General features: G+C 39.0%; 1 protein-coding gene across 1 annotated transcript in view; it reads right to left on the reverse strand.

The window, feature by feature from the left end:
• Positions 1–20,702, reverse strand: part of AHCTF1 (AT-hook containing transcription factor 1) — a 79,387-nt gene that overhangs the window by 27,484 nt on the left and 31,201 nt on the right. Inside the window, exons 10-22 of the mRNA XM_044915968.1 lie at positions 19,353–19,485; positions 19,088–19,269; positions 18,573–18,634; positions 17,388–17,516; positions 11,889–11,979; positions 10,783–10,872; positions 8,611–8,751; positions 7,873–7,977; positions 6,879–6,972; positions 5,170–5,293; positions 4,948–5,004; positions 3,606–3,752; positions 2,857–3,044 (exon numbers count right to left, since the gene is read on the reverse strand). Of these exons, the coding sequence (XP_044771903.1) occupies positions 2,857–3,044; positions 3,606–3,752; positions 4,948–5,004; positions 5,170–5,293; positions 6,879–6,972; positions 7,873–7,977; positions 8,611–8,751; positions 10,783–10,872; positions 11,889–11,979; positions 17,388–17,516; positions 18,573–18,634; positions 19,088–19,269; positions 19,353–19,485 (1,543 nt within the window). The remainder of the gene's footprint in view (positions 1–2,856; positions 3,045–3,605; positions 3,753–4,947; positions 5,005–5,169; positions 5,294–6,878; positions 6,973–7,872; positions 7,978–8,610; positions 8,752–10,782; positions 10,873–11,888; positions 11,980–17,387; positions 17,517–18,572; positions 18,635–19,087; positions 19,270–19,352; positions 19,486–20,702) is intronic.

Raw genomic sequence — 20,702 nt, forward strand, 5'->3', positions numbered from 1 at the left:
TGCCGTGATCTATCAAAATGACAATTGTAAATGTCCCTTCACCCAGTAATTCCACTTTTAGAGTTTTATGTCTTACAAACTAAATCTGCACCTGAGCAAAATGTGTGATTACTCACGGCAGTGGTTAAAATGGCAACAGACTGGAAAACACCTAAATGTTCACGAAGGGGAGCTAGTTCGATAAATACAGACACATCACGCAATAGTCAACAGTAGGGAAGCTCTTTTTGTCCTATTATGAAATCAAATCCAAATTAAATAGAAGAAAAAAGTACACTGCAGCAAGACATAGATGTGCTATTGTATTTTAAGTGTGTGTGTGTGTGTGTGTGGGTGTGGCGGGGGGGGGGGCGGATGTTGAAGGGTAAATGCTGCCAGAAACAAGCCTGGAGCTGCTCCCATCACTGATGTGCTGTGATTGGACTCCTACAAAGTTTCGGGGAAGGAAAGCTCCCCAAACAGCCTGTTATCGTGAGGGGCAAATTCTTCAGGAGAAGAGCTGAGGAGATGAAGGCTGTTGTAAGGGGGGACGTGGGGGGGTGGGGGGGATGACTGGCTGTGTCCCAGTAGCTTGAAGCCACATGGAGGGAGGTTCATTAAATGCTAGCAAGTGCTTTTCAAAAAGTGGGGGGAAGGGTTTTAAGTAGGGGTGGGAAGAAACATAGATGCATTTGCTTACATATGTACACAACTTCTTAGGCAGGATACACGAGAAATTATTAACACTGACTGGGTACCAAGAAGCAGCATAGGAGGCTGGAAATGCATGGTGTATCCTTTTGAACCTTTCTGAAGCATGTAAATATCTTACTATTGAAAAAAACCCAAAAAACAAAAAACCAAATTCCTGACCCTCCTCTGCCCACCAGTCCATGGACATTTTCCACTTTAAAGTATGATGCTGAGCAAATATAATAGTAAGAGTAAGATAGATTTATTTATGACTTATCAAATATTAATCTACCAGGAGAGTATACTTGAAGGCAAAGGGCAAATGATAATGTTTTTCCCCATTTCCCCTCCAGTAGGAGACACAGCTATCTCCAACTTTAAGCAAGGCTGTTCCACTGCCAACACTAACATAAATTTTAAAAATAAGCCCCCAAATTCCCATTACTCTACTGCTTCCTATGGTAGAAAACCATGGTGGTGGGAAGAGCAATAAGAAAATTATTTCAACTGATAAAAAGCTAGACTAGTATGTTGGCAGTAAAAGTCCTTTCATTAAGGAGTGCACAGGGGTTCTCAGTAATACAGCAGCAGAGACAGGCTGACGTACGTTCCTGTGTAAACATCAACATACTCCTAAAGTGAAACTTTCATATGCTCTAGGAAACAAAACTCCTCTGACTCACTTGGCTGCAGTGGTCTGAAACAGCCCCTGTACCGAGTCTGAACCCACATCATCTCAACAAACACCATTTTAGGTGGCCCTGTGGTTTTACTTCTGTGTGTCCTCTACAGGACACTTCAAGACTAGGTAACTGAGCCTTTACTTAAGACAAATCAGGTTTAGAAATCACGCAGTATGTTTCTGTTATTGTAAACGTTAATATATAATGTTCGCTATAGCTAAAGGAGAGGGAATGAGTATCTAGCAAACCAGAGAAATGTATTGTGCATGAATCGAAGGACAACAGGATCGTAGAGGAAAAACCAGCAACCTTTCAAAGGTGTTTTTCCAAGGTTCCAACATCTGTTTTTTCGATGTAAGCATCAGTGATCAAGTACCACCTGTTTCAAGTCAGTAGAGTGAGCAGCTTATATACAACTCAAAATAGTTTACATGCTACCTGACTAAGAGTACTGGGACTCTTAATCCATTTATTAAATCTCTATCACCACTAGCATCTTTAAATTTTGTTTTGCTGTTATGTTCATTCCAGATTTATTCAGCTAGCCAAACACTTGTGGCTAATCCAAGTTATTTCATTTCAACAAGTACTTCCTAACTGATTACTTTTGAGGACACTGGCAATGTCCTACCTGTCTAGCCAACCCATTACCATACTACATAACTCCTCTTCTAGCTGAAATTTGGGAGATTCAACCTTCTCCTCTCAGAAATACATTAAGAGAACAAAGAAAGCTAAACTTTCAGAGTGCTGACGCTGAAATGGTGTTGGTTCATAAACGACAATCTGGGGTGAGTAAAGCAACCAATTTCTAAAAATTATAAAAGTGACCAACTAACAGAACTGACAAAAAAACAGTGAGTTGTATAAAAGTTATAATCTAGTAAGAAGATTAGTTCCAAGCAATTTCCCCAACTAATTAGGTTAACAAAAAAACCCAGTAAACAGACCACTGTATTTCCAATCATGACATTTAACTTGTCATAGTTGTCACATATATGACAAATAACTGCAGTAATATATATACTGCTATAATATAAATGGAAATATATCATGCTGATTAGAGAACATTAAAATATGGCATAGGGAAGAAAAGCAATGTAAAGACAGGACCTGCTCAAATCTGGTTCAAGTATTTAAGATACAAAACCTGATTTTACAACTCAATAGGATTTTATCCTTTCCCTATTATTTTTAGCTCCTTTTCAGCATACTCAAACCTCAACCGCCCACATGGGAGACTGTCCACATTGCCAATTAGCAACAGATATAATTTTCGAGTCTCAGTTTGCTTTCCCCTTTTACTCAAGGGTACTCCTTCTTCATCCTTTTCTAGGATAAAAGGTTTTTTATGTTTTTCCTCACACTGACAGATAAAGAATCCTAAGAATATTATGTAATGCAACCAAAGCAAAATATTATATATTGCTGTTTCATCAGTTGCACTTTATTTAACATATACGATCAAGAATTTGATCGTATTTTCAAAACAGGTACTTACTTATTAGAAAGCAAAACGGTGAGGTGAAGGGTAACATCATCGCCGCTGGACACCGTTGGCTTCATCGTCTGAATGTATCTGAGGGCTTGTCTGTGTTCACCCTGACTCATAAAGGCCTGAATAATCTTTGAATGTTGCCACGACACAGGTTTCACAGTAGCTGGGTGAAACAGGAGATCCAAGCCACTCTGCAAAAGGACACAAAAACTGCTAAATGCAAATATAATATCCTGCACTTGGACAAAGTAACCAGCCTTTAAAGACGGGCAACACTAAAGCCACAAACAATGATTTAACCATAACCTGTAAAGATCTACTTTAATCCATGGTATGTTTGATTTTAAATAAAAGCCTTATCAAAAGCCCCATTCTTCTGAGGCTTTGTTGGGCTATGATGTAATATCTTTCTGCCCACCAACGTCATACATCAGTGCCAAGCCCTGCCTTCTAACAGCAACACACCAAACGTGTCTCTAACAGAACAATCGCCGTATGTGCACTATTAGTAATTGTTTATTATTTATTTTCTTCTTTAGACAGGACGGGATCTGGAGTCCTGAACTGTTTCATCTTCGTATTCTTGCTGCCTACGATAGCGCTTGGTAAAGGTTAATGACTGAACTGAGTCCGTAAATTACTCCAGAAGTAGACTGTATCATATCTTTAATACCACATTTAACCCAGCTATGTACTTCTTTCTGAAATACTAACAGTTTATGAAAGTTTACATTCTAAGTGAACAGACTTACCCCATAATCATTATGATCTATCAGCCAAAACCCCTGAATAAGTTTCACCTGGCCCCAAGGAATGGCAAAGGCAGTGGGAAATGATTCAATGCAAGTATCTGTTTTGTTTGGGAAGGAATACATAATATCAAGCAACAAATAAATGGTCTTTAAGAAAGAGGATTAAGGACAATAACAAGAAGAAAATCTCCTACATATATCTACTTATATTAGGTAGCAACAGACTAGAGCAGCAAAGACGCTTGAAGAGACTGCTTTTAGGATTCTGTAAGCCAGAATGGATATCCAAGTATGGTAATTTTATTAAATGCAGGTCCAGCCAATCCTACAAGCAACTTCATTCACTCTCAACAGTAAGTACCACCACAAAAGAGATGAACAAAAGTCTACTTTCTTCATGAAGTCAGTAGCTTATTAGCAAACTGAAGAGACAGAGCTATAGACAAAATTCCAGTTATCAGCAAAACCTAACAGCTTAAACAAACACATCACGTATCTTATAAATTATGAATGGAACTACATAGTTTTTAAAAAGATTTTATTTATTTATTTGACACAGAGAGGAGAAGCAGACTCCCGCTGAGTAGGGAGCCTGATGTAGGACTCTATCCCAGGACCCCGGGATCATGACCTGAGCCAAAGGCAGATGCTTAATCGACTAAGCCACCCAGCTCCCTGGAACTACATTTTTAAATTAAGAAACTGACCATCAGTACAAAAATATTATTGCAAATACCACTGGGTTCAGACCCGATGCCTAAGGTAATATTAAACTAACTTATCATGTATTCGTATTGAACACATAAGTTAACCTCATTAAGAAAGACCATCTGACGCTTGGGTGGCTCCATGGGTTAAACATCTGCCTTTAGCTCAGATCATGATCTCAGGGTCCTGGGATCGAGTCCCATGTCGGGCTCCCTGCTCAGTGGGGAGCCTGCTTCTCCCTCTGCCTGCCACTTTCCCTGCTTGTGCTCACTCTGACAAATCAATAAATAAAATCGTAAAAAAAAAAAAAAGAAAGAAAGAAAAAGAAAGACCATTTGGCCAGCAATGTTTCAGAACTGCTGTTGGTAACTCTGATGATGTCCTGTACACACACAAGAATCTGATGAGAGCTGTGGATCCTATCCCTAGAAAATTAAACCTAAAACTAAATTCTGCATAGTTTCAGGTTTGCCATAGATCATCTGAACCCAACCAACAGACCCTAGGTTAACCTTCCTTTAAAAAAACTGCAAATGTGCAACTGAGATTAGATTAGATTAGTGCGAGGTTCCTATTACTCTCAAATTTTATGATGTCGGTAATACATGAATTATTTGAGTGTTTTAAAGGATACAACAGCATGTTTGCTTGTTTCAGTGACGTCGTCCAGTAGGTATATGTCAAGCAGTGCCTGTAAAAGGGATAAAAAATTCAGTGTGTTTTATATGTTCGTTCATTCACGCTCCCCATTTTCCCCAAGCCTGTGCCGGGTGGGAACAATACCGCTAACCATGTCCCCACCACCCCTGGCAACCCTGCAGGGTCTTCATGGGGGAGCGTGTGGTCACGAACATACGTGCAGACTAGACGGAGGGTATTTTCCCGTGCCTCCTTCATCGCGCTTCCACAACCTCTCAATGCCATCTCCTAACTGAGACACCATTTCGTCAATCATCAAGCAATCAGGGCTCCACTTCCCTCTGCAGAAAGGGTGACATTCGGGATTATTCGTTATTCGTGTTAATTCCAAACTCTTACTGATCTCCACAATCCAAAGGAGAAGAGAGTTGAGAACAGGACCCCAGTTAGCATCATGTGAAGTCCAGTCACCAATAAGAATTAGATGAACCCTGCAGAGGCCTCAGGCTTGGTCATCAGCAAGCCCATGAGCGCAGGTCAGGTCCCCAGGGAGAGCACGGTCCAGCTGCCAGATTCCTGAGGCGACACTCAGTTTTACCTTCTGGAGCAAAAGCCCAAGAGCGTGGCAGCCAGTCGGGTATAAATATGCTACAGTGCAAAGTCAAAGAGCTATGATTTCCCTTTCACCACCTAAGTCTTTTGACCCAGTGATTCCTTCAAGAACATATCACCGAGCGTCTACACGGTGGTCAGCAGATACTGTCCCTGCCTCCTCATCTACTAACCACCAGGCGGCGGCAGTTCCTACTTCCCGAGTCAGGCACCGCATCCACTGCTCCGTCTTTATTTATATGGACTGCATAACTTATGTGACAAGCAGGACTAGAAAGCTTAGCAAACCCATTCAGGGACACACACTTAGGAAGTAACAGATCTATAATTTTAAATTATGCCTGATAGGGCGCCTGGGTGGCTCCACCCAGTAAGCGTCCAACTCTTGATTTTGGCTAGGGTCATGATCTGAGGGTCGTGAGATGGAGCCCAGCGTCGGGCTCCGCACTCAGCAGGGAGTCTGCTTCAGAGTCTCTCTCTCCTCCTCCCTCTGCTTGCATGCACACTCTCTCTCAAATAAATAAAATCTTTAAAAAATAAATAATGCCTAATAAATCTCCCAAGTCTGTGCTCAGTCTCCGAGATTACTTCTTCTAAAGCACTGGACCCCAAACTTGCCACACACCAAATTATAGCCAGCACAGCCTTTTAAGTACTGATTTCTGGGGGATTCTTACAACATGCCTGACGTCCACACTCGTGAACCACTACTGTCAATGCTGCACGCTGTTCTACAAGCATCAATTCCCACCTGAGGAAGATGACTAATCACTGCTCCTCCTTCTATTATCTTTGCTTCTTTATTTCAAAGGAACCAATGAGGTTAACATTCGTGTATTTTATTTATTTATTTTAAAAAGGAGAAATAGAGGAATTAAGACAAAGAAAACAAGAAAACAGTGGTTGAAGGGCCTGAAATGCAACTGTTAATGGAAAGAATGTAAAAAGCCTAACTGGTGGTATGCTTCATGGTTTTCTAATGAATTGGAGCTTTTAGTCCTTTTCTGAATAAGAATCCTCAGGAAAAATACATGCTTAAGTGACAGAATCTCCTCTAATAAATCAACTGTGGTAACTACTCTTAATTAGGAAATACTGAGTAGCCACACTCAACTTATCAAATAAAGGTGTAACCGTTAGGTCAAGGCAAACAGGCAAATGTTACAACTAAAATAATAATGCTGTTAACAAATTCTGTCACTTTACTTAAGAATTCCACGCATTTCATCTTTCTGTAGCATGATGAATTCTGAGAAAGCGATGACTTCTTAAAAGAGTAACTTCTAAGAGGTTTTGGGAGGTTCTGTAAGGTACCTTGCCAGACGCTCACACTTCTGTCGACGACTGGTATAGTAGTTCTGAATTACAGGGTAGTTGTAGTACAACCTGGACAACTGCACAGCATCATCTAGAATTTTTTAAGAGTTGGGGAAAAAGTCAGTAATATTTCTGAATATCTCAACAATACCTAAGGTCACCCACATTAATATTTTACTATAATTGCATGATGTTGTTTAGTCTGCAGGCTTCCTAAATTTAATAACTACATACCCCTTTATTAATAGATATACAAACGAGAAAACAGAGTCTCTCACAACAGTCGGTAAAAACAAGGATGCTGGCTTAAAACTCTGGGAAAGCTATTCCAGAAATGATTCTACCCCCTTAATCCTTAGTCACTTCCTTAATTTCAAATGATAATTAGAAAGCAAGCAGTATTCACTATTTAAGTAAAAATCAAAGAGAATAATGAAAAAGTAAGGTTAACGGCAATTAGCAAAGGGACAGAAGTGCTTCTCAATAGAATGTAACATGTGCCCTGGAAATGCAAGAAGTTAGAGGCCTTAGAAGTGTTCTACATAAGCAGAGCAAAAGTCAAATTCCCTAATTCTTGGTATTGGCACAAATTATTAGATGAAAAGAGGTATTCCAACTGATGGCAAATAATCTTGGTTAATAAGCATATTGAAAGAACTCTTAAGGAGAAAAAGATCGGCAAACTAGATTATAAAACCCACAGTTGAATGGATCTAATATATAGCTGATGGTATCATTGAACCCTTTTTCAGAACCATGTTTTGTTAAATATTCTTTCCTTTTATGTCATTCGGCCCAATATGCATGTATGGAACACCTGTGCATCGGGTGTGGGGCAGGAAACTAGAGATACAACGTGAGAAAGAATGTAAGACTAGAAGAAAATGTAAGAGGGATGGCGGAAGAAAGGAAATCCGAAAATGAGAAACCCCAAATGATAGAGATTTGAGAATGTTTCCACTAATATCTACAGATTAAGTAAATGTTTTACCTACGCCCTCCGGTAAAAGCCCAGAATGACAGAACCAAAGCACCACTTGTGTGTACTGGCAGATGAGCCGGGTAACCAGGCACTTTTTGTGCAAGTCCATGAGGCCTGTGAGGATGAAACACCAGTTGTGTAACATTCAATTTATCAACCACACATGAAAAATCAAGACCCTGGACAGTTCCCAAAATCGAATTATTTGGCGACTTTTAACAGCATTATGTGTATTTTTAAACACACTTAGCCTGAACAAATAACCTCCAAAATGCTAAAGTAACTCACTAAGTAGGTATTTTAGGTAAATATGCTTCCACCTAAGCTACATTTCCATTTAGCTAGTTTCAGAAGTCAAATGTAGACATTAACACAAACTAGCACAATAATATATCAATATAGGTTGTTCAAACCGGGCCTTTAAGTGAAACTGCCTCTTTTGTTTAAATGGCAAAACAGAGACAAACACTTACAATGACTTCTGTGAATAAAAACTTACATAAACTTTCAGAATGTGAAACTCCACTGGAAGTACGTATACTACGTTCACTGGCAGTTTAACCCGCAAATTTCCCAAGCTTGCTTCAGCATGGGCTCACGGCGTATCTAATAACATTCTCTAGTTTCCATTTAAAAAGTTAAAATTAAAAAGGCCTCTCTGCACAGTAATGCATCTAAGACATGGAAGTTTATTGTTTCTTGAAGTAAAATTTAAATAAGCTCATTCCTATCACATAAAGAGCACACCTCTCTCCGTGATCTCTTGGGCCTCTGTGGTAAAACAGTTTAAGACGGAATTAAGGTTGCTGAGGAGCAAGTAGCACTGCTGGAGCGCCTGGATGGTCTGCGGGTCGGCGAAACGACACGAGCCATCAAATAACGGTGTACCTTTCCGGGAGGAAATACTAGGTTAGTTCTGACACAATAAATCTGAATTAGTTAAAATCATAAATGCAAAATTTCTCAAACTCCTATTAACTACAGAATCAGACTATACATTATGAGATTTACAAAAACACGGTGAAAACGGCAAATAACCTCAAGAAACCAAGAAGGGACAAATACAAATCCCTATCCTAGTTTTTTAAGATGCAGAACGAGGTAAACAATGTGAGCAGAGGAAGGGAATATGGAGTCCACTTCAGGCTGACTAGAAATGAGGTCTATTCATTAAATGCTTCTCCCTCAAATAAAAATCTTTCATACCAGATCTTTTATGTGCCATGTTGTCTTGTCATGATTTTATAAGAGCACTTTTTCCACCCCCAGCCTTCAAAGTGAGACATTAAAAATTAAGACCCAGATAAAGACTTATGATAATAAAACTGCATGCTTGTTACAATTCATTGTAGACTTGGTTGTCCTTTCATTTAAATTCAACAATGAGTTTACAAATTCATTTTTCCGGAAAAAATGGGTATTTTAGTTGCTACTGGTTATATCTTTTGGGTAAGATTTAATCACATTAATGTTTAATGGGTAATTGGAAACCAGAAAACATAATTAGAAATCCTTCCTCAATCAAATGGATTTGTTTTACTTCCAATACATTTAAAATACTATGCTTTGAATTTTAATTACATTTAGGTTTTTTAAAAGAAACTCCATTAACCAGTAACGAAGCTCAAGGCAGCAAGAGTGGCTGAGTTACCAGGTTCAAACCTGAAGTACCACATTATGCTCAAAGTATAACAAAGGCATACAATTTATGAACTGATCTGAATATTTTTCTTTTCTTACATGAATTACATTACCAGTCCTGAAAATATTTTCCACTCAAAAAAATACATTTATTTTGCCCTGACTCTGAATTACCAGGTGTTTGTTTCTCACTTCAACTGTATTAAGTGATTAAGTATTTTAAATTATTTCATGTTTATAAGTTTCGTAAGTATGGCCTAAAACTACCATAGAATCCTATGTCTATAGTAGTAGATTCTCTACTAAGAATAACTTATTTAAAAAGTCCACTTATTCATTCATCATTGACACAATGATAGAAATAACAAAAACATATACTTCTAAATAAACAAATTATGCTTTCACGTACAGAGCAATCACGTATTATACCCTGATTATTTTTGCACATAATGGGTTTTTGATATTTATAGGACACCTCAAGACTCAAAGTGGACAACAGATGAATAAGTAAGACTGTCAAGAAGAAAAATGACTTTGAATGACTGATAATGACATCTGCTAGGAGAAGAAAGAGGTGAATGAGTTTTTGCCCTCTTCAGCTTTTTTATAGTCATAAATATTTTAAATAGAAAATGAGTAAGTAGGCGAGCTTCTGAGGTCAACTGTCATACTCTCCTGACACCATCATCAGCAAACTTCATAAATTAATCTCTTAAGATCAAAGATAAGGTATAGCTCTGAAACTTGGTACTGTAGACATATTAACATGTTGCCCGTTTAACAATCTACTGCAAAATCTCGCTCAAAAAATAATTCTGTTAGAGCGCCTGACTGGCTCAGTGGTGGAGCAGGTGACTCTTAATCTTGAGGTTATAAGTTTGAGCCCCACGCCAGGTGTAGCCATCACTTAAATAAAATCTTTAAAAACAAAAATAATACAATTTTGCCACCCCAATATTAAAAGAAATGGTTTTCTTCTGAGACTTCTTTAAAGAGTTTACATTACAAGTTCAGGGGCACCTGGGTGGCTCAGTCGGTTAAGCGTCTGCCTTCAGCTCAGGTCATGATCTCAGGTCATGACCGAGCCCCGCATCGGGCTCCCCGCTCAGCGGGGAGCCTGCTTCTCCCTCTGCCTCTGCTGCTCCTCCCTAAGGCTCATCCTCTCTCGCTCTCTCAAATAAATAAATCTTAAAAAAAAAAGTTTACAACTTCAAAATGATTAAAATTGTCATGTACTTAAAACACAGACCAAGGTTAATTTTTTAATACAATACTTACACAGTCTGTCAAATTCCTCTTTTGTAAAAACCACTTTATTCCATGTCCATTCAAGAACAAAGCGCAGATTAGCCGCAGAATTTGGTTGTTCTTATTTGTAAATATCAACAAAAAAAAAAAAAAGAATTCTCAATTACAAACAAAAAATTAGTAACTTCAGTGGGGAACCCTGACAGAGACCACGCTGATCAAGTGAGCAATGTGAATATCAACACAACAGAAACAAACTGGTACGAAAACACAGCAAGGAGCACATTTTATGTAGCACTGCTGTGAAAAATGTAAAATCTGATCATGAGGAAAGGTTAACACACACACATTGAAAGGCTGTCTGCAAAATGACAGGCTTAAATCTTTAAAAACGCCAATTTCTTGAAAGATAAAAGCTTAGGAATTACAGGAGATTAAGAGAGATTAAAGGGACATAAAAACTAAACACAAAGTATATTCTGGATTACATCCTGGATTCCCTATCCCTATAAATGCTACCAAGGACATTATTGGCATGATTAGTAAGATTCCAGTAAGGTCGAGATCAGATAATAGCATATTCAATGTTTTTCTGATTTTTCTAAGTACACAGTGGTTTTGTAATGACTGTTCTTGGAAAGAATACTGATAATACAAGTACAGAAACGTTGATGTCCTCAACTTATTGTCAAATGACTCAACAAAAATAATGTGGGTGTGAGTGTGTGTTTTTAAAGAGGGGGATACACAACAGCTGGGATGAATCCCAAAGAATTTTGCCCAAGAGTCGATCCCAAAGGTTACATACTATATCATTTCATTTTGGAACATTTTTGCAATGACAAAATTACAGAAGTAGAGAATAGACTGGTGGCTCCTGGGGGTTAGAGGTGGGAGGAGGTAGGTGTGGCTATAAAAAAGGACAACGTGGGGATCCTGACTGAGCTACCGTCTTGCAGGGGGGAAGGTGGTGATAAAAGGGTACACAGGATCTCTCTAAATAATGTCTTAAAATAGCAATGTGAACCTATAATTATCTCAAAATAAAGTTTAACTAAACCCCCCAAATGAATTAATCATTTAAACAATTTAAAATACAAAAGTAATTTTTTATTCGTTAAAAACTATAATCTTACCTTCTTTTGTCCACTTTTTGATACATCCAGTCAAAAGTCCCAGGCAACTTGTGTGGATCGCTGCTGACAATATAGCTTCTAACTGTTCTTCCTGAACCATGCATTAAAAAAAGAAGGAAAAAGAGTAAGAAGTGAAGATAAAGGATATCTGATCACAAACTCAGAGACAGCAAATTCTATAAGAATTCAAACATTTAGGGGCACCTGGGTGGTTCATTCGGTTAAGCATCCAACTGCTGATTCTGATTCAGGTCATGATCTCAGGGTCCTGGAATCGAGCCCCACAAGGGGCTCTGTGCTCAGCAGGGAGTCTGCTTGAGGATTCTCTCTCCCTATGCCCCTCCCCCCACATGCACTCTCTCTAAAATAAACAAATCTTAAAAGAAAGAATACAAACATTTCAAGGGTTAGAAATAAAACATTTCAGGTGCGCCTGGACGGCTTAGTCATTGGGCGTCTGCCTTCAGTTCAGGCCATGATCCCAGAGTCCTGGGATCAAGCCCCATGTTGGGCTCCCTGCTCAGCGGGAAGGCTGCTTCTCCCTCTCCCACTACCCCTGCTTGTGTTCCCTCTCTCATGCTCTCTCTCTGTCAAATAAATAAATAAAAAATCTTAAAAAAAAAAAATTTCATAGCTCACTAGGTGGCTATAAACACAAACACAGACAGTAACAAGCATTGGTGGTGACATGAAGTAACTGGAATCCTCATACACTGATGGTGGGAATGTAAAATGGTAAAGCCACTTTGGGAAACTTAAATACGGAGTTACCTCATGACCCAGCCAACTCCACACCCAAAAGAAATGAAAACACATGCCCACACCAAAACTCTACATGGAACAACATTATTCATAATAGCCCCAAACTGGAAACAAGCCCATCAACGAAAGAATGGATAAATGAACTGTGGTACGCTCCTTATACAGAAATTACGTGACACAGACATTAAACGGGACGAGGGACTGATGCATGCTACCACATAAATAAACTGTGGATTCATATAAGGAACAAGGAAGTCTATGAAGACTGAAAGCAGAGGAGTGGTTATCAAAAGCCAGGGCGTGAGGGGGAGAATATGGGTTTTTTGTGGGGGTGATAAAAATGTTCTCAAATTGAATGTGGGGATAGGTGCACAATTCCATGGATTTATTAAAAACCATTGAATTAGACACTGTAAGCAGGTGACTGTAAGATATAGCCGTGTCTTAGTAAGTCTGTTACTTAAAATCATTATAAATCACACTGAATATCAAAGAAATCTATGAATGGCATAGAAATAGATCAGATTAATGGGAAGAAATAAAAATTCAGAAACAGAACCCAGTACACACAAAGGAAATCAAATGAATGTGGTATATCTCAGTAGCATGAGCAAAGGATATTCTGCGTTCTATTTTATAAGTGGTGTAGCACAGCTGGACTCATCATCATCCGGGAGAAAGAAAATCAACCTTTACCTGATGTGATACACAAAGATGAACTGAACCCTTAAATGTTAAAGAAACATTTAAGTGTTAGACTTATTAAGCCAGAGCTATAAAATACATCTGACTACAAAAATACTAATTTGTATGTAGCAAAAGATACCATAAAACAAATCAAGAGGAAAACAGAAGGGGGAGGATCTAGAAGATTTACGACAAAAAGGGTAAATATGTATCATAAAGAATTTCCATAGATAACCCAGTAAAAAAAGGGTAAACCCTATAAATATGTAATTAACAGAATACTGACCAGTCAATAAAAATACAAAATTGCATCTGTATCATCCTTTTCATGTATATGAAGAAGGGATATATAAAGAAATGCATGAAAGAAAAGTATAAAGTCCATGCACCATGTATACAAACAAATAATTACAAAGTGGACATTGACAACACCCCACCCAGGTTTAGACTGAGAATATTTGGCAGTAACCTGGAAGCTGTGTCTGCTCTGACCTGACCAAAAGCAAATCCCACCCTCCCCTCCCATCTCCCATGGCAACCACGACCCTCTCCTGCCTTCTGAAGTCATCACTTTCTTGCTTTCTTTTTGCTTTAACTCTACATGTGCATCACTAAAGAATACAGTTTAACTTGGTCTGTTCTAGGAATGGAGTTTAAAAAATAAAAAGAAAGGTACACGAAGAATGGTTAACAAAATGCCAATACTTATATGCCTCCAAACACTTTAGCCAATTTTCTAAATCCAAATTATTCATGTATTATTGATGTAATTGGAAAAAAACCTAAATGGGTTGGAATACCAGGTTTAATCACAGAAAACACTAAATGCTGTTTTATTCACGTGGCTGAATTACAGGTAATTTTTTCTTGTTTCACATTTTTAAGCTATTATTGCTTTAAATAAATTTGACAGTATGTAATCAGAAAACAATAATCTGTACTAAATTCCTTAAAGTGAGAAAGTTAAATGGAGCACTTGGAGCACCCAAGGCCCTGAGGACGAGGATGAGCAATGAGTTCTCTGCCATCAGAAGTTGAAGCACCAGGCGGGAAAGGCAGTTCCAGTCCCTGACGGGAGGATGGGCAGGGCCACTGGGGCCAAAGTTTCCTAAGGTCTTTCAATGAACCCAATCAAGAGCTGCAGAAAGCCATCTTGAATTTGGTGCTTTTTCTCCTTGTCTTGTTCAGGGCAGGGGAATGGACACCACAAAACAGACAAAAGACTGATCAAAGGTGTCCTTTGAATATGTATATGGTTGGAAATCAACAGCCCATAGTTAGATGATGCTGTTTTATCAAACCCTCAACAGTATTCTTGGGCCATTAGACAGAAAGAATAGATCTCTTCTACACAACCTATTAGCAATTCTTCCATAACTCTCACAAGGTAGATGGGTTAAAAAGACCATATTACTCACAATGAACAAAAGAAACCTTATCATTAACTGCTTTTAACCTTTTCTGAACAAAAGAAAATTGTTACCTGTGGATAAAGATGGAACATCACGCACAGCCATTTACTTCCTGCATCTGGATCATCATCAGACCCCAGTGAATAATCGTAAAGAGCAGAGATAGGTATCAATCAGCAAGGGCAAAGAAAAGAGAAGGCATCATGGGGTAAGACAGCTCAACAAAATCCGTGAACAGCAGTCATGAGGAAAGGTGACAGACCCAGCAGTGTGAGGGAAACCACGTCCTCAGGTCCTCACAGAGGGGAGCTACAGATGAGAATGGAATCGGGTTAGCTCTCTGAGCCCTCAGGCTAAGTCCTTGGAGAAACCAGGTACAGAGGAAAGTGGGGGGCAAGAGTGGTCAGACCCAGGGCTGAAAACAGGCAACTGGTGGACACTTAGTCTATGGAACAGCCAGTCATTGATCCCACAGCAAAGAACCATGGATGCCTGCCTCACAGATCTTTGGAAAAATGGGATGGCCCCAACCAAAGTATGGGCTTTCTCCACTGTAATGGTGCACGTCCCATCTACTATCCCCAAGAAAAGGATGCCTCTACATGAACTATACCCACGCAAAAGAGAGTGTAACATCTGTTACTGACCCACTTTACATACGAACAGATGACCAAGGGCCACCAAACACGTAAGGAGAGCCACCGGCATCAAAGAGACTAAAGGAAGAAAACCAACTGCAGAGGAAACAGAGTTAACGCAGAGAACCAAGTAAGACTGTGAACACACATGGACAGGAGCTGGTTCATCCATAAAACAGAATACTATGAACAAAAGACTGAGCAAAGAAGAAGTACTCCAAAAATTTTAAATGAGGGTCAAATCTTTAAAAAGCTAATAGTAAGACAGGGAGATGATGAAGAAATCTCCCCAAAAATAGAACCAGAGGTAAAGGTGACAAAACACTGGGCAACAAAGGTAATCTAACAGAAGGTCACACCCTTCATCTTAAGAGGCTCCACAAAGAGCAAAAACAAACTGAGAAGAAAAATATTAAGCTTGTGTGAGATGGGCAAGGTTTTGTTTTTTTTTGTTTTTTAAAAGATTTTATTTATTTATTTGAGAAAGAGAATGAGAGAGAGAGAGCATGAGAGGGGGGAGGGTCAGAGGGAGAAGCAGACTCCCTGCTGAGCAGGGAGCCTGATGTGGGACTCGATCCCAGGACTCCAGGATCATGACCTGAGCCGAAGGCAGTCGCTTAACCAACTGAGCCACCCAGGCGCCCTTGTTTTGTTTTTTAAAGGCCACTTGGAAACTCCAGGAAAAAACAAGCTACATAATAAGAACATTAACATTGATCACGACATGACCATGTGGTAAACACAGATACAAAAATATAAAAGGAGGGGGAACGAGGAGAGGAAATCTCCCAACGATAATAGAATCGAGTATTTCTCTTCACTCCATGAAATTAAGTATTAAAATCCAACCATAAGTGTTAAACCACAGTGGCAATATTTATATTCCTTCGGATGTTTAAAAGGCTCTTTTTCCAGCAATTCATTATGTTTCACAACTGTAATTTTTAAATAACTTTATCCAAACACTACCTGGGGAGAGTTAACATTTTCTCTTTCTCCATGGGAAATGGAGCTTACTTCATTTAGCATGTTTTACTAACAAATAATGAGTTAAAATAAAGGTGAATTATGAGCTGTCCCCAGGCAACACTGTTTACTGCTAGAACGTGTCCTGGCAGGTAAACTGTACTGGGACCAGGAAAACTACGAATGGATTATAAACCTCCACTCGGAAGTTAAGGTTCTGGCTTCCACGAGTGAGTCTGACCTCGAGAACCAACGGCCCTGTTTTGCAGGAACCTCGAATCTTCTCACACGCTCTCAGAAGATACTGGTTTCTATAAAACACTGCATCAGAATCACAGCAAGGGCTTTTTTTAAACATTTAGTGAGAGAGTTAGAGTGTGAGCACAAGCAGGCAGAGGGGCTGAGGGAGAGGGAGAAGCAGACTCCCCACTGAGCAGGGAGCCCCATGCAGGGCTCGATCCCAGGACCCCGGGATCATGACCCAAGCCGAAATGAAGAGTCAGATACTTAACCGACTGTGCCCCCCAGGCGCCCCCCACATCAAGGGCTTATTAAAACACTGAGTGCTGGGCTCCACTCCTAGAATTTCTGATTAAACAGCGCTATGATAGAAACCATGAACAAGTTCCCAGTGACGCTCATGCCAGTGATCACATGCTTTTGTTCTAGACCATGAGATCTACCTAAGTCAAGATGATTTCCACTCACAGAGGTCTCATTTTCTTGCACCCATGCAGTTCCCACAGGGGCTGGAAAATGGCCCCAGGCCTGTTATAACAGCTTCTACTCATGACATGCCATGATGGGCCTCCTGTCCTATATCCTTCTATACAGCTAAGTGAACCAGGTGCCAAATTATGGCCTACTAAGTCCTGGGAGTATGTATTTTAAGCCAAACCCAAGACCATAACTAGTGATCATGCAGAGTGCATCTACTGAATCTACTTTTGCAGAAATTATCTAGCAGACTTTTATTATAATAGAAAGCTAAGAAAATAGTTCAAAAGAAACAACAGCGTTAGAAATCATCTCACCTGACTTAAACTGGAAGGGTGAGTATCAGTAAGTCTCGGTGACAGAAGGCCAGCCATAAGACATCTATTATAGCCATCAGGTATGAATTCACTGAGGGATGCTCCTGATTTCTTTAAAAACCTCAAAGTCTGTAAAGATCGATGAATAAATATCAATCAATACACAATTTCAAATAATCAAATTTTTTTTTAAAGATTTTTTTTTTTTTATTTGAGAGAGAAAGAATGAGAGAGAGCAAGCACATGAGAGGGGGAGGGTCAGAGGGAGAAGCAGACTCCCCGCCGGGCAGGGAGCCCGATGCGGGACTCGATCCAGGGACTCCAGGATCATGACCTGAGCCGAAGGCAGTCGCTTAACCAACTGAGCCACCCAGGCGCCCTCAAATTTAAGAATAATAAACTTATCACCCTACTTTATACTTAATATTTTGAGGATAAAGCTAAAAGACACGGAATAGAAATTGTAAGACTCCATTTTTACACTTCTTGCAAGGAAAAGGGTTTATAGGTTCTTGAGCTAAACCAATGCTTGCTAGTTATAAATAATATTACTGATAAGGGTACTTTGGGTGGCTTTTTGTTTTTATGACGGGTAACCCTGTTACCTTCTCCAAAGCTGACAGACCTGGTGACAGATCTTAATGTACACACACACACACACACACCCCCCTGCCGTTTATTCCTTCTGATCTAATGTAAGAGAGATCTAATATGAATATAATAAATATGGCATTCAGGCGCATCTAGCCGATTATCAATTTTGAAATCTGCCATTTTGTGTTTTCCTGGGAAAGTCTTTTTCAACATATAGTCATCCCCATTTGTGCCAGGCACTGTGCTAGGCACCTTCTTTGCGTTACTTCACTTATTCATAAGCTTCCTGAGAAGAAAGAGGAGAATTAAGAGTACGGATACAAAGGGATATGGTGAAGGCACTGACCTACTTCCGCTCTTTTCCTTAACGTTCAAGTATTTCAAGTAGCTAACATCCACACAACCCCAATACTTCTTCTGGCAGGCTGCCATCAGTAACTGATGCTACTAACTGCTCATATCACAAACCTAGCAGAAGCTACCATTTAAGCTGAAACAACAGTTTATATAATTAACACTAAAGAAAGTTTAAATCCATGATCTGACTTCAGTTCAATAAGGCACACTCTGTCCACATTGTTAGTTACCTACCTCCTTTTGAAAGCCATTACAAGTTATATGAACAATTCCTGAGTTTAACAAACAAGTGGCATCTAAAAAAAAAGATGTAAAAAAAAAAAAATGTGCTTACATATTATACTGTAGATGGCATTAATACACCAAAATTTATCCTAACAAGAGATTGCTAGGCAAGATATCAAAATTATTACATATAATAAATTTTAAAATAATTTTTCCAGGTATTTCCATCCTGACAAGATACCAAACTTCAACATAAATAATAGTTACCTTTTCTAGCAAATTCGTAATAGTGATAATATCTTTATAAAATACCTAAGTATTAAATTTCTCATGTACATATCAAATTAATTTCCTAAGTTACCCATATATTAACAGTAATGAGACATGAACAGGTAACTATATATACATGTATACTACACACTATATACATACCACACATATACTATACAAATATATATTATACACAGGCATACATACTCGTGCATGTTATTTTTCTCGAAAGCTAATGTTAAGGAAATACATACCAAAATTGTAAATATTTGCATTAAAAAACTGCTCAGGAGGTGGATATGAAGGAGGAATTCCTCGACTTAAGCTTCTCTCATTTACTAGTATATCCAAGATGTAATGTGGGTAAGTCTTGTTCACAACAGAATCCAGTGACCACAATGCAAAATAAGAGCAATTATGCAGATATTCTCCTGATCTAAAAGAAAATGTTACAAAATCATTAAATGACTGAGCTGCTACACATACAAACACGAAAAAGAAGAGAGGGCGAAATCATACCTTAACGAATCTGGCATCTGTGCATGATACCAACGATTTATGTCAAAAAGCCCCAAATACATAGAAGGCTTTCCTTGTCCATATATATTCACCTGCCAGGTAAAGACTGAAACACTAGTGTCAGGAGACAGAGCTAAAAGAAAAGAATATCATTTTTATAAATTGAATAAATAATCACAAAGTAAAACTAGCCCAAATAAAATTTTAGCAACATTTTGACATAAATTAAGAAGTTTTAATCATATTTGATATTTCAAAGTACAGTTCTATCGCTCATTCTATAAGAAGGGTTTCATTCTGTAAGAAGGGTTTCATTCACTTATATCTTTACTATTTCTCCATTTCAAGATTTTATTAAAAAGTACTCATCAGAAAAGTTATATCCTGGTTTGTTTTCACTTAACACTTTGGCAACTTTGAGGTGTTGGACGTAAAAGTAGAGAATTATTTGAATGCATATTCTCCCAACAAGGGAACACAGCCAGTACCAGAGAATATCAATACTGAAAACGGACGCTTTGAGGCATTTAATTCTTTGGAGGAATTCTAGTTGAGAAGGGCTAATCCAGCTCTTTGGGAAAGCAGGGGAAGACAAGGACCTGGATGGTGGTGGTGGGGAATGGAAAGATAGGAACAAAGTAAGAGGCACCAATGAGAGAAAAAAGTAAATATATGAAAAAGTAAACAGTGGGAAACAAAAAAGAGGGGAGTGGGGAATGAGAAAAGATAAGCGTTTGAAGAGTTGTGTTTGGGGCATGTTTAGTTGGACATGAAGACTGGACCACAAATACAGACGTGGAACAAGCACAGAGGACATGCCCAGGACGGAGGAGCGAACCATGAGGATGAATCCCAGTAAGAACACACACAAGCAGGGCCCTAGGGAGCATGTCCAGAGCTGAACGAACCTATGCAGGTATCACATTTATTTCTCACCGCCACCCTTTGCAAAAGGTACAACTGTATTATTCCATTCACAGATGGGGAAAGGGAGGCTCAGAAATGTGAAATAATTTGTCAAAGGTCACAACTAGTGACAGAGCAGAGATCTGAAGCCATGATGGATTCCAAATCGATGCCATTTTTCCTATGCAAGGGTTGTTTACCAGGAAGAAGGGATGATACTAAAGGAAAGAGAAAAATTAAAGACAACCAAGGCCTGTTTGCCATAGGTCTCAAAAAATACACAGAAGGAACCATTATTCATAAACTATTCATACTAGTCAAAACTAGAGACCATTCTTGCCTGTTTAGAGAGCTGGATTAAAATACAAGGATCCCTTAATCTATTGGACTCTTGAGTTCTGCATAGCAAACTGGAGAGTGAGAATACTGACAATCTGATACAGA

Source organism: Neomonachus schauinslandi, chromosome 6, assembly GCF_002201575.2.
Source record: "Neomonachus schauinslandi chromosome 6, ASM220157v2, whole genome shotgun sequence".
NCBI classification, from domain to species: Eukaryota; Metazoa; Chordata; class Mammalia; order Carnivora; family Phocidae; genus Neomonachus; species Neomonachus schauinslandi.